The sequence below is a fragment of the Trachypithecus francoisi genome, unplaced genomic scaffold (assembly GCF_009764315.1).
Source record: "Trachypithecus francoisi isolate TF-2019V2 unplaced genomic scaffold, Tfra_2.0 Lachesis_group1, whole genome shotgun sequence".
Classification (NCBI taxonomy): domain Eukaryota; kingdom Metazoa; phylum Chordata; class Mammalia; order Primates; family Cercopithecidae; genus Trachypithecus; species Trachypithecus francoisi.
In genome coordinates, this window is record NW_022681454.1 from 87158149 (window position 1) to 87171140 (window position 12992).

At 37.8% G+C, this 12992-nt stretch overlaps 1 protein-coding gene across 3 annotated transcripts in view; it reads left to right on the forward strand.

Annotated features, from left to right (window-relative positions):
- The window catches only part of HERC3 (HECT and RLD domain containing E3 ubiquitin protein ligase 3), a 129042-nt gene that overhangs the window by 88890 nt on the left and 27160 nt on the right, over positions 1-12992 (forward strand). For all 3 annotated transcript variants that reach the window (XM_033214796.1, XM_033214797.1, XM_033214798.1), the window contains 4 exons: positions 8506-8529; positions 8622-8711; positions 10254-10424; positions 12400-12543. In XM_033214796.1, coding sequence (XP_033070687.1) covers positions 8506-8529; positions 8622-8711; positions 10254-10424; positions 12400-12543 — 429 coding nt within the window. The remainder of the gene's footprint in view (positions 1-8505; positions 8530-8621; positions 8712-10253; positions 10425-12399; positions 12544-12992) is intronic.

Genomic DNA, 12992 nt, shown 5'->3' on the forward strand with positions numbered 1-12992 from the left:
AAAAACCCTCCAAAAAATCAATGAATCCAGGAGTTGGTTTTTTGAAAAGATCAACAAAATTGACAGACCGCTAGCAAGACTAATAAAGAAGAAAAGAGAGAGGAATCAAATAGACGCAATAAAAAATGATAAAGGGGATATCACCACTGACCCCACAGAAATACAAACAACCATCAGAGAATACTATAAACACCTCTATGCAAATCAACTAGAAAATCTAGAAGAAATGGATAATTTCCTGGACACTTACACTCTCCCAAGACTAAACCAGGAAGAAGTTGAATCCCTGAATAGACCAATAGCAGGCTCTGAAATTGAGGCAACAATTAATAGCCTACCCACCAAAAAAAGTCCAGGACCAGATGGATTCACAGCTGAATTCTACCAGAGGTACAAGGAGGAGCTGGTACCATTCCTTCTGAAACTATTCCAATCAATAGAAAAAGAGGAATCCTCCCTAACTCATTTTATGAGGCCAACATCATCCTGATACCAAAGCCTGGCAGAGACACAACAAAAAAAGAGAATTTTAGACCAATATCCCTGATGAACATCGATGCAAAAATTCTCAATAAAATACTGGCAAACCGATTCAGCAGCACATCAAAAAGCTTATCCACCATGATCAAGTGGGCTTCATCCCTGGGATGCAAGGCTGGTTCAACATTCGCAAATCAATAAACGTAATCCAGCATATAAACAGAACCAAAGACAAGAACCACATGATTATCTCAATAGATGCAGAAAAGGCTTTTGACAAAATTCAACAGCCCTTTATGCTAAAAATGCTCAATAAATTCGGTATTGATGGAACGTACCTCAAAATAATAAGAGCTATTTATGACAAACCCACAGCTAATATCATACTGAATGGGCAAAAACTGGAAAAATTCCCTTTGAAAACTGGCACAAGACAGGGATGCCCTCTCTCACCACTCCTATTCAACATAGTGTTGGAAGTTCTGGCTAGGGCAATCAGGCAAGAGAAAGAAATCAAGGGTATCCAGTTAGGAAAAGAAGAAGTCAAATTGTCCCTGTTTGCAGATGACATGATTGTATATTTAGAAAACCCCATCGTCTCAGCCCAAAATCTCCTTAAGCTGATAAGCAACTTCAGCAAAGTCTCAGGATACAAAATTAATGTGCAAAAATCACAAGCATTCTTATACACCAGTAACAGACAAGCAGAGAGCCAAATCAGGAATGAACTTCCATTCACAATTGCTTCAAAGAGAATAAAATACCTAGGAATCCAACTTACAAGGGATGTAAAGGACCTCTTCAAGGAGAACTACAACCACTGCTCAGTGAAATCAAAGAGGACACAAACAAATGGAAGAACATACCATGCTCATGGATAGGAAGAATCAATATCGTGAAAATGGCCATACTGCCCAAGGTGATTTATAGATTCAATGCCATCCCCATCAAGCTACCAATGAGTTTCTTCACAGAATTGGAAAAAAACGCTTTAAAGTTCATATGGAACCAAAAAAGAGCCCGCATTGCCAAGACAATCCTAAGTCAAAAGGACAAAGGAGGCATCACGCTACCTGACTTCAAACTATACTACAAGGCTACAGTAACCAAAACAGCATGGTACTGGTACCAAAACAGAGATATAGACCAATGGAACAGAACAGAGTCCTCAGAAATAATACCACACATCTACAGCCATCTGATCTTTGACAAACCTGAGAGAAACAAGAAATGGGGAAAGGATTCCCTATTTAATAAATGGTGCTGGGAAAATTGGCTAGCCATAAGTAGAAAGCTGAAACTGGATCCTTTCCTTACCCCTTATACGAAATTAATTCAAGATGGATTAGAGACTTAAATGTTAGACCTAATACCATAAAAACCCTAGAAGAAAATCTAGGTAGTACCATTCAGGACATAGGCATGGGCAAGGACTTCATGTCTAAAACACCAAAAGCAACGGCAGCAAAAGCCAAAATTGACAAATGGGATCTAATTAAACTAAAGAGCTTTTGCACAGCAAAAGAAACTACCATCAGAGTGAACAGGCAACCTACAGAATGGGAGAAAATTTTTGCAACCTACTCATCTGACAAAGGGCTAATATCCAGAATCTACAAAGAACTCAAACAAATATACAAGAAAAAAACAAACAACCCCATCAAAAAGTGGGCAAAGGATATGAACAGACATTTCTCAAAAGAAGACATTCATACAGCCAACAGACACATGAAAAAATGCTCATCATCACTCGCCATCAGAGAAATGCAAATCAAAACCACAATGAGATACCATCTCACACCAGTTAGAATGGCAATCATTAAAAAGTCAGGAAACAACAGGTGTTGGAGAGGATGTGGAGAAATAGGAACACTTTTACACTGTTGGTGGGATTGTAAACTAGTTCAACCATTATGGAAAACAGTATGGCAATTCCTCAAGGATCTAGAACTAGATGTACCATATGACCCAGCCATCCCACTACTGGGTATATACCCAAAGATTATAAATTATTCTACTACAAAGACACATGCACACGTATGTTTATTGCGGCACTATTCACAATAGCAAAGACTTGGAATCAACCCAAATGTCCATCTGTGACAGACTGGATTAAGAAAATGTGGCACATATACACCATGGAATACTATGCAGCCATCAAAAAGGATGAGTTTGTGTCCTTTGTAGGGACATGGATGCAGCTGGAAACCATCATTCTTAGCAAACTATCACAAGAAGAGAAACCAAACACCGCATGTTCTCACTCATAGGTGGGAACTGAACAATGAGATCACTTGGACTCGGGAAGGGGAACATCACACACTGGGGCCTATCATGGGGAGGGGGGAGGAGGGAGGGATTGCATTGGGGAGTTATACATGATATAAATGATGACTTGATGGGTGCTAACGAGTTGATGGGTGCAGCACACCAACATGGCATAAGTTACATATGTAACAAACCTGCACGTTATGCACATGTACCCTAGAACTTAAAGTATAATAAAAAAAAAAATAAATAAATATATAAATAAAATAAAATAAAACCCTAATTAAAAAAAAAAAAACCAAGACAAATGCAAATATGAATTTTTAGCTTTCCTTGAAACTTGGAAGATCTGGCAGTACGACCTGTCTTCCCATAAGACAGCAAGTGGCCAGAGTTCAAGAGTGACTCTTTAGATGAGGCTTATGTATATGCCACAATTCCCACTGCAGCTTAATTTATCCCTGCCATTGAGGAAGGATCGTTTGGTAATTATTGTCTTCTGACAGCCTACTTCAGTCATCATATGTCAGCTACCTGGACCCCATAGGCCCCTTCTGATTGAGAATTATGTGTGTGAAAGTGTCACACATCCCTGATCCAGCGCTGTCTCACTATATTTTAGATATGCCATTCAGGGGCCTGTGGATTGCTGCCTACCACCACTGGCATGGCAGAACTGCTCCTTTTGATAGCACACTGGCTTGGGATATATGCAAGGTTCTTTAGGATCTCCCGTCTGTGGAGTATGTGCAAATTTGAGTTATGTCGGAAAACAGAATGATAATTTAGTTATTGTATTTTGTGAAGCCGTGGGCAGTAGATTTGAGGTGAGTCCTTGCCAGTGTAGCAGGTTCATCACCAATATTAGGGCAATATTTTTCCTGTGGGGTTTTTGGAAGTCAGCAGTTGTCTCCAAAAGCAAGGCATTTCAATAGGCTAATCTAACTGAACAAGCAGGATTGTTTTCTTTGTCAAATAATGGATGATGAATGCTAGACACAACGTTGTATTTTTTTCTCTAGAGACTTAAAAAATGCATACAGTGTTTTATTTTTAAATAAGATTTTATGATTACCCTGAGAAAACAAAATACTTTTTTTTTGAGACAAAGTCTGGCTTTATCACCCAGGCTGGAGTGCAGTGGCACCATCTCGGCTCACTGCAACCTCTGCTTCCCAGGCTCAAGCCATTCTCCCACCTCAGCCTCCTGAGTAGCTGGGACTGTAGGTGTGTGCCATCACGCCTGGCTAATTTTTGTATTTTTTGTAGAGATGGGGTTTTTGCGATGTTTCTCAGGCTGGTCTTGAACTCAAGAGCTCAAGTGATTCACCAGCCTCGGCCTCCCAAAGTGCTGGGATTACAGGGGGTAAGCCACTGTGCCTGGCCAAGAAAATACTTTTTAATATAAATGAATTAGAGTGTTCTAAATGGGTTGACTTGGGAAATTTAACATGAAGGCTAGTAATGAACTCTGTTTTCACTTTCAAATTTAGGAATTATTAAAAAATAAGCCCTTCTGTTTTATCAATTTATGAATAATTATTCACTGAATAATAACATTATGAGTGGTAAAATAAGCCTGATGAATTATTTAGGCCAACTGCTTTGTTTCTAGATGAGGAAATGGAACTTAAACAATTTTTCCACCAATTTCATTAGCAATAAAAGTCAATTCTTCTGATTTCTAATCTACCCTTCTGTGACTTAATGCTGAGTAAAATAAGTCTAACAAATTTTAATTCTTTTTTATCCTGAAGAAGAAGTTGCTCATGTTAAAATCTAGATTATTATGACAGTAGTCTCTGAGTAGAGATAATGAAGTAACTTTTACAATATTTTAAACTTCCTTTCTCTTAACATTTGATAAACAAATATCAGATCTTGAATAACAGATGCTCATCTTTTCAATAACTGTAACAGTTATTAAAGAAATATGGAAAATTACATGAAATTAGTCTATGACCGTTTGTGATTTTTGTGGAATTTTTTCTAGTGTATGAGGTACAATGATATTAGAAATTGAATTTTAAATTTCTTGATATTTTGGATTTTAACTTAAAATACTAAAGCTATTTCATATGTTATTTTTGTTTATTTTAACTACTTTTAAATAATAAATGGATTTTTTTGGTGTGTTGGAATTTTTAGCTTGTTACTAGCTGAGGCTGTGTAGCATATTGTTGAGCATAGGCTCCAGCCAAAAAGACCTGGGTTCAATTCCCAACTCTGGTCTAATGGCCGTGGCCTTAGACAAATTACCTAATTTCTATAGGCCCAGCATCCTCTTTTGTGAATAAGAATTATAACAGATTGTGGAAATTAAATGTGAGAAAGCATGGAAAGACCTTACTTAGCAGAGTACTTAGCATATAATAAGCCCTCAATAACTATTTTTCACTAAACACTTCTTGAGCACCTAATGTGTGCTGTCTGCCTGCTAGTCACTGGGAGTGGAAACATGTATGGATATGGTGTCTACCTTTGCAGAGTGTTTAGCCCAGAAGCAGCAGTGAAAAATTCCCAAAGGGATCTAACACATGTGTGCAGAAGGAACATTCTAAAGTGGCTGATTTTTACTCCTTTTAAAGAAGAGGTGGTAGTGGTTCCTTTACTTCAATCAGCAACTTGCCTTATCTGCACTTAAAAACCAAATAGCACAGAGTGAGTGATTGGTGGGCTCCTCTAGAGGGCAGCACAAGTGGGGAAAATCAGTGCCACAATGTCAATCCTTCAAAAATAAAAGCTAGATAAAGCTCGACATCTTGCTGTATGTGTTAAAGGAGACAAAGCCAGGCAGTGTTTTGTCTCCAGTTGTGAGTATTGTGCACGTGTGAGACAAGACAGGCCCTAAGGCAGAGGAGGCTGTATTTCTTCTCCAGCACTGCACCTGTGTGTGTAGTGCCTCCTGCCCCACTTGCAGCCACATTTAGGAAATGTTGACTTCGTATTTTAAAAAAACGATATTCCCAATTTTTCTGTTCTATTCCATTTACTTATTCATTGCTTCTATTTCATATGCTTTAGAAATGAGCTTAGGTCACAGTACAGCCCTGTTTCAGGCAGGGAGACTTGAAATATGGTCCACTAGTACTTTACTAGTTTTAAGTCTGTGAAACTCATTTTTGAGGAATGGATAGTCCAAGACAAGTAGCCTCTCAGGTTATGTGCATCCTTCTAGGTTATGAATAGCAATAGTGGCACAAAATCATGCAGATTTATTTCGTATAATAGGGAAATACAAGTGTGAGTACGATTTCTAAAATATTCAGCATTCACAGAATAAAAATGAAATGAAATTATTATATATGAAATACAAAAACTTACAGACTTATGAAAAGTCTGTGGATGTATAAGCAGACCTTTGTTACAGATTCGCAGCTTCTTTTGACTGAATACCCTTCCATCCTTTGCCTTCCTTAGAGCTGTCACTTCTGTTTTGTAAGGCTTCCGTATCTTCCTGCCTGCCTTGCTGGCTCACCTGAGACCTTCTCTAGACCACCAGCTCTGGGCAGTGTCTCTCTGGCTTTGGCTGTGGCTCCTAACTGAGGCAGTTTTGGATTTCTTTCCAGCCATCCCTCTCAATGGAGAGAATGGTGACCCTGCCCTCAATTTAACTCCTCCCTTTCTCCAGTAGAGAGATCAGCCTGCTTCCAAAACTGGGTTCCTTCAACTCTGGGGTGTGGGAAGGAGTAAGGTGAGGGATGCTGAGAGGGACTATGAGCTACAGAAGGTGGATATTTAAGGGATGCAGGGAGGCTTGAGGTGGGGATTACAGGAAGAGGGTGGGGAGAGAGAGGCAGAGAACAGGAGTGGGACTGGAAAGAGCCAAGAAATACAGAAAAAAATGCTGATTGATGTCTGAAATAACTGCATTACACCAACTAAAATGCCAGTATGTACTTAAAAATACTAAGTAGGCTTGGACTCTGTAATGCCAGAACTGTTTTGTGTTATCACTTCTTCCATAGTCACTTTTATGTTTTGAAGTATCTAAAAACTTTATCTTGCTTTATAGACCAACACACGTTCAAGATCTTTCTTTTCCCTTGAGAATAGGCAAATAATGCTTTGCGTAAACTAATCTTTTCTGAGAAACAGATGAGGAAATTCTGAATATTGGCACCAGTTTTAAGCCTGCTTTCTTTCCCAGGATGCTTATATCTTTTGTAGGTACCTAGACTAGAAGATGATTTAGCTTTTTGTATAGTGCTGTTTTATGGTGTGGTTTTGTTTTTTTGTTTCTAGTCATTTTGATTTCTAACTTCAAAGTAATTGGATATGTAGGCATGAGAGTGAGTAAGATTGGTCTGGATGATATATGCAGGATTTCATACCTGATCTCACTGGACTGGAATTGTTTCTTCGATTAGTGTTTCTCTGTCTAGAGAAACGTGCCAAGATCCCTGGAGGAACCTAGTTATAAAGGGTTAACAGGGTAGATTTTAATTAAAATTGCTTTTAAATTATTGTATTTAAATATCCATAAAGACAAAAGGAGGTACATGCTGCTTATTCATATGGTACTGATATAGTACAGTTATAAAACCAAATTTATAAATTAAATACAAGCAAAACTTTAACAGCAATAAAATACAGATTAGCCTCATTGATTTTATGTGATGATCAAACATGTCTTACTGAACCTAAACCCCAGTTGCATTGTGGATGTGGCCTGTGTGCTGTCAGGCCCTGGTGCTTGAGTTCCACTGCCCATCTGGCCGGGATGACTGACCTCTCTTTTCTCCTTCAACTGCTGTTAAACCACGTTCATGCAGCAAGCCAGGACCACACTGGCCTTTTCTTAGGTGCAGATGCAGCATCCACATGCCAAGACTGCTTCTCTCTTTTCTCACTACACTTGGACAATTAAATAATAACATGATGCCAATGCAGTTATTCAAACAAATATAACTTAATGTGTTTTACTAATTTTGTTTAGGATATCATTAAGAAATATATAGAGTACTCCCAGATCTCTGAGAATACACCTGTGGTTTTCTGTTTGATAATTCTTGCTACAGATCAACATGACCTATATTGTTGATTTTTTTTTGTTTCTATGAAGTTAATATTAAGTTAATGTTTGTTACACAACTTAACAAAAAGTGAAACTGTAACTCATCTCCTAGATGTCCTTCATTGTGGTTGTGGATTTTTACCATTACTCCCCTCCAAAGTTTATTGACAGGTGCATTCACATATCCATGGAATGCAGAATGCACGAGTACTAGTCTAAGTGCTGAGTCAGTAACAGTTTACTAGATAAAGTCCTCTTTAGAAGCTCCTGAAATTCTTTCCAAATACTTGGTTTCTCCTAAGATAGCAGCCTGTGTGTGTGTGTGTGTGTGTGTGTGTGTGTGTAGGAAGATGCAACATCATTTAACAAATAAAATGTAATTTGTATTGTCCACTTTACCCAACAAAGATTAACCTGTGAAGTCAAGGTTATAAGGCTCCTGTTTTGGAATTAGATTTCTTATAAAAGAGAATTCTGTTAATGCTGTGAATTGTGGAGAGTAGTGACATGCCCTTTAAAAGTCATAAAAAATATTTTTTAATTGCTTTTGCTCTTTTTCTCATTCTGTGGCCATCAAAACATCTTTTCCCTTAAAATTTAGTCAGCCATTCAAATGGTGTTAGTTCTATGGCCAGTAGTCAGGTTGGTTCTGTGTTTTGTTATTTATATTTTACTTTTGGAGGGATTAAAATTCAGGTTTTACAATTTAAGTAAGAGACTTTTTATTTTTCTTTACACAGAAGGCTAGACCATCAATAATACAGGTAAATGATCCTTTTTAAATTTGCTTTTATATTTTTCCAGCTATACTTTCTGTGGAATAGTATAATACTGTCAGTAATGTGCTTTATTCTAGGATACTGTAACACTTTGTTCCTACCCTTTCATCTTTGATGCCCAAGCCAAGACCAAAATGTTACAGACAGATGCTGAACTACAGATGCAGGTATTATATTTTAGAAATTATTTCCTCTTTTTAATGTGTTTCTCCCTTTCTAGACATTCAGTTGTAATTTTTTCTAATAGGAGAAGACATATTTGGTTGAAATTCCATTATAATTCTTAAAGCTGTTTGAAACTTTTCAGTAATTTGTGTTGAATATAACACACATAGGTGGATACACATTTATGTAGATTAGAGATTGGCAAAAGGATGACTTAGTAAATGTTTTAAGCTTTGGGGACCGTATGGTCTCTGTTACAACTATTCAACTCTATTTTAGCATAAAAGCAGTGATAGACAATATATAAATGAATGAGCATGGCTATATTCCAACAAAACTTTGTGTATGTTGAAATTTGCATATTATGTAATTTCTACATGTGGTGAAAGATTATTCTTCGTTTGAATTTTTTCACCCATTAAACAAATGTAGAAACCGTGCCGGGTGCAGCCCACACCTATAATCCTAGCACTTTGGGAGGCCGAGGCAGGCTTATCACCTGAGGTCAGGTTCAAGACCAGCCTGGCCACCATGGTAAAACCCTGTCTCTATCCAAAATATAAAACTTAGTTGGGCATGGTGGTGCCCACCTGTAATCTCAGCTATTCGGGAGACTGAGACAGGAGAATCACTTGAACTCAGGATGTGGAGGTTTCAGTGAGCCGAGATTGTGCTACCGCACTCCAGCCTGGGTGACAGAGCACAATTCCATCTCAGGAAAAAAAAAAAACACGTAGAAACCATTGTTAGCTCAAGAGCTGTGCAAAAACAGGCAGCAGGCTGGATTTGATATGTGGGGCCTTAGTTTGCTGACTCCTGACAGAGAGAGAGAGTTAAATGGAACTTGGGAATTCTTCATTGAATACAAACTTGTTATAGAGATTTATTTAATAATTTATTTTAAATACACATTTTTATTATAAAGTATAATTGATTTTGACAAGCCACAAAAACATTTGTTGAATTAGTAGCTCAAATCCTCCAGTTCCTACTGTTGGTAGATATAGATATATAACTTCATTTATCTTTCCCTCTCCATCTCTCTGACTGTCTGCCTGTCTTTTTCCAGCTCTGACTGCATCTATCTATATATGTGTTTGTTTTCATATCGCTGTATCTGTTATATTGACAGTTTAGAGGTTTTCAAGAGAAATGAAATTTTTCAAAGAATAACTCTTTAACAAGTGGTTATTAGCTTTCTTTTCCTGCCATTTTGAAAGTTGTGGTTTTTACCCACTTTCTACCATGTTTCTTTAAGCATGATACTATTTTAGTATTAATCAACTGGTTTAAGTCACTTTCCTGGACCTGGTTATAGATCATATGATTCATAAACTGTTTTAGTTAGTTTCTGTGAGTCCAGATTAGAAAGACTTGTGTGCTGCGTAAACATAAGTAACTTAGAAAATCTGTGGAAGTTAAGAGGGAAAAAAAGAACCAAATGGAGGTGCAGTCAGCGCCGCCAAGTCCAGAAGCACAGCTGACTGCTCTCCCAACTCATGCGTGTGCTCTGAGTAACTGTGTTCTTGACTGTGCCATTCCAGGTGGCAGTCAATGGAGCCAACCTGCAGAATGTCTTCATGCTTCTCACCCTGGAGCCTCTGCTGGCCAGAAGCCCCTTCCTGGTCCTTCACGTTCGCAGAAACAACCTTGTCGGAGATGCCCTAAGAGAGCTGAGCATTCATTCTGATATTGATTTGAAAAAGCCTCTCAAAGTGAGTTCCTTCAGGATATTCCTCTAAATACCTTCGCAATTTTTCTTCAGTGTTGATTAAGCAGCAATGATCTTACTAAAATTGTGGGGTGTAGCCATTCTTTCATTCATTTTACAAGAATTGAATCACCTTCTTTTGTCAAATCACCAAACAGAACATCTCAGTGTAACATTGGGTAAAAATGCCAGTGGGTTATTTGAAAGTTTAGAGTGCTTTCTTTGTCTTCTTCTGATGTCTTTGGTGTACCAGTTCCAGCTCTATCAAAAACAAGCAAACAACAACAAAAATGAAAGCTTTGACTAATTACAGCTATTAAGCTATCATTTAGGAAGATTGTGGATATCAAAGATTTAAGAGAAAGAAGGTAAGATAGGAAAATGGAAAGGTAGTAAAATCATCTGGGAAGCTATTGGCCTATTATTAGAGGCACACCTAGTACCTGCAAATTATTAAATGAAAAAAAATTTCTCTCTCCATAGATCATGCATATTTCCAGGGCTTGGCATAATGCTTGGTACACAGTAGGTACTCTAGAAATACTTAGTGAATTATTTGAAATGGTTTAAAGTCATTCATCTTTTCCCTCAGACAACTTCCATATCCCTATTGCTAATCTTTTTATAAGTTCCACTTTCAGAAATGTAATAGGCATGAAATGAACTGATCATCTCCATAAAGGGTAAATAATGCTCCATAATTTACCCTTTCCAAAATTCCTAATCAGTAGCATCAGTCACATCAATCTGCCTGGTTGTTCTCCCCAGAACTTCTGGGTTATATTTTTGATACAGCTTTTCTTTTTGCCCTGTTTTCAATAGGTAATTCAGGTGAGGCAGTTCTTGCTTTGTAGCAGTATTCTGCTGGCATCTGTGTAATCCAGGTGCTAGTCTCTGTCCCACTTTTACTCTTGTCCTGCTCTAGGCAATCTTGAAGACAGCCATAAGTGTAAGCTTTTTGAATGCTGTTTTTAGCTCTGTGCCTGAGTCATTATCTCTGAAATGGGGATAATAGGACTCTACGCATAACGCTGTTTTGAGGATTAGGTTAATAGAGTTTAAGAGCTGGCATGTAGTAAACTCCATGTCATTTGTTGATTTGCTGTAGTTGTTACTGTTAATAACCATTATGTATCCAGCATGCCTACTATCACTCCCTCACAGAGCCCATGTCTGTGTCTGATTAGAATACCCTCTTCCCTTCTACATGCAGCAGTTACTTCAAGAACCCTATTGAGAGTGATTTCTCCCAGAAAGTGTTCTTTTATTCAAGTTAAATGAAAAATCATTTTTTTCTATGTGCCAGAATATTTACCTCTCATTATATATTTGACTCTTTAAAAATAAAAAGTATTCTCTGCTTTTATGTCTGTCTTTCTGCCTTAAGCAGATGGTAGACTTTCTTTTTCTTTTTCTTTTTTTTTTGTCGGAATTTTGCTCTTGTTGCCCAGGCTGGAGTGCAGTGGCGCAATCTCGGCTCATTGCAACCTCTGCCTCCCAGATTCAAGCGACTCTCCTGTCTCAGCCTCCCGAGTAGTGGATTACAGGTGCCCGCCACCACGCCAGGCTCATTTGTGTATTTTTAGTAGAGACAGGGTTTTACCATGTTGGCCAGGCTGGTCTCGAACTCCTGACCTCAGGTGATCTGCCTGCCTCGGCCTCCCAAAGTGCTAGGATTACAGGCGTGAACCACCATGCCCAGCCAGTAGATGGTAGACTTTCTAAGGACAGGTGGTAAATTTCTGACTTCCTTTGTATCCCTTGAAGCACCTAGTAAAAATTTTGTGTATCTATAAGTACCTTGTTAAAACTTTACCAACAATAATCAACAGACACACCTAGCAGTTTTCGTTGCATCAGTGTATATTCTTTGTTATACTTTCCTTCATTTGTCCTGAGTTTAGAAAATGGTCTGCTGAAAAGAGATAAAATTTGTCATAGATTTCCCTGAAGCATTAATTCTGTTCCATTACTTTAAGGTAATCTTTGATGGTGAAGAAGCAGTGGATGCTGGTGGTGTTACAAAGGAATTTTTTCTTTTACTGTTAAAAGAACTTTTGAATCCCATCTATGGAATGTTTACCTACTATCAAGATTCAAATCTCTTGTGGTTTTCAGATACGGTAAGTAAGTGGTGTCACAATTAAACAGATGGATTAAACTTTCTTTTTGTTGTCAGACCAATCCCCTAATTTCTGACTTTGCAAAGGGGAGCATAGCAAGGATAATAATTCAAAATGTTTATAAGTAATTAAAATGTTTATCCCGTCTTCATTTATACTTGTTACCAAGATCTCATAGTGCATTTTGTGAGCCATCAGTCCCATTTCCATTTCTAGTAGGTAAGATCCAAGTATTGTTATCTGAGAAGGGTAAAAAGAAACAGTGTGATAAATTGGTTTTGTGACGCGTGGAAGGTCAATAATCAAATATGTCTGATTTTAATAACAATGATAATATATTATCACACACACACATATGCATGCACAGTTTATTTTTGAAACTTCAGTAGGAGAGCTAAGTTTTTAAAGGCATTCTAATTTCAATCAGACTGTCATTTACATTTTTTTCT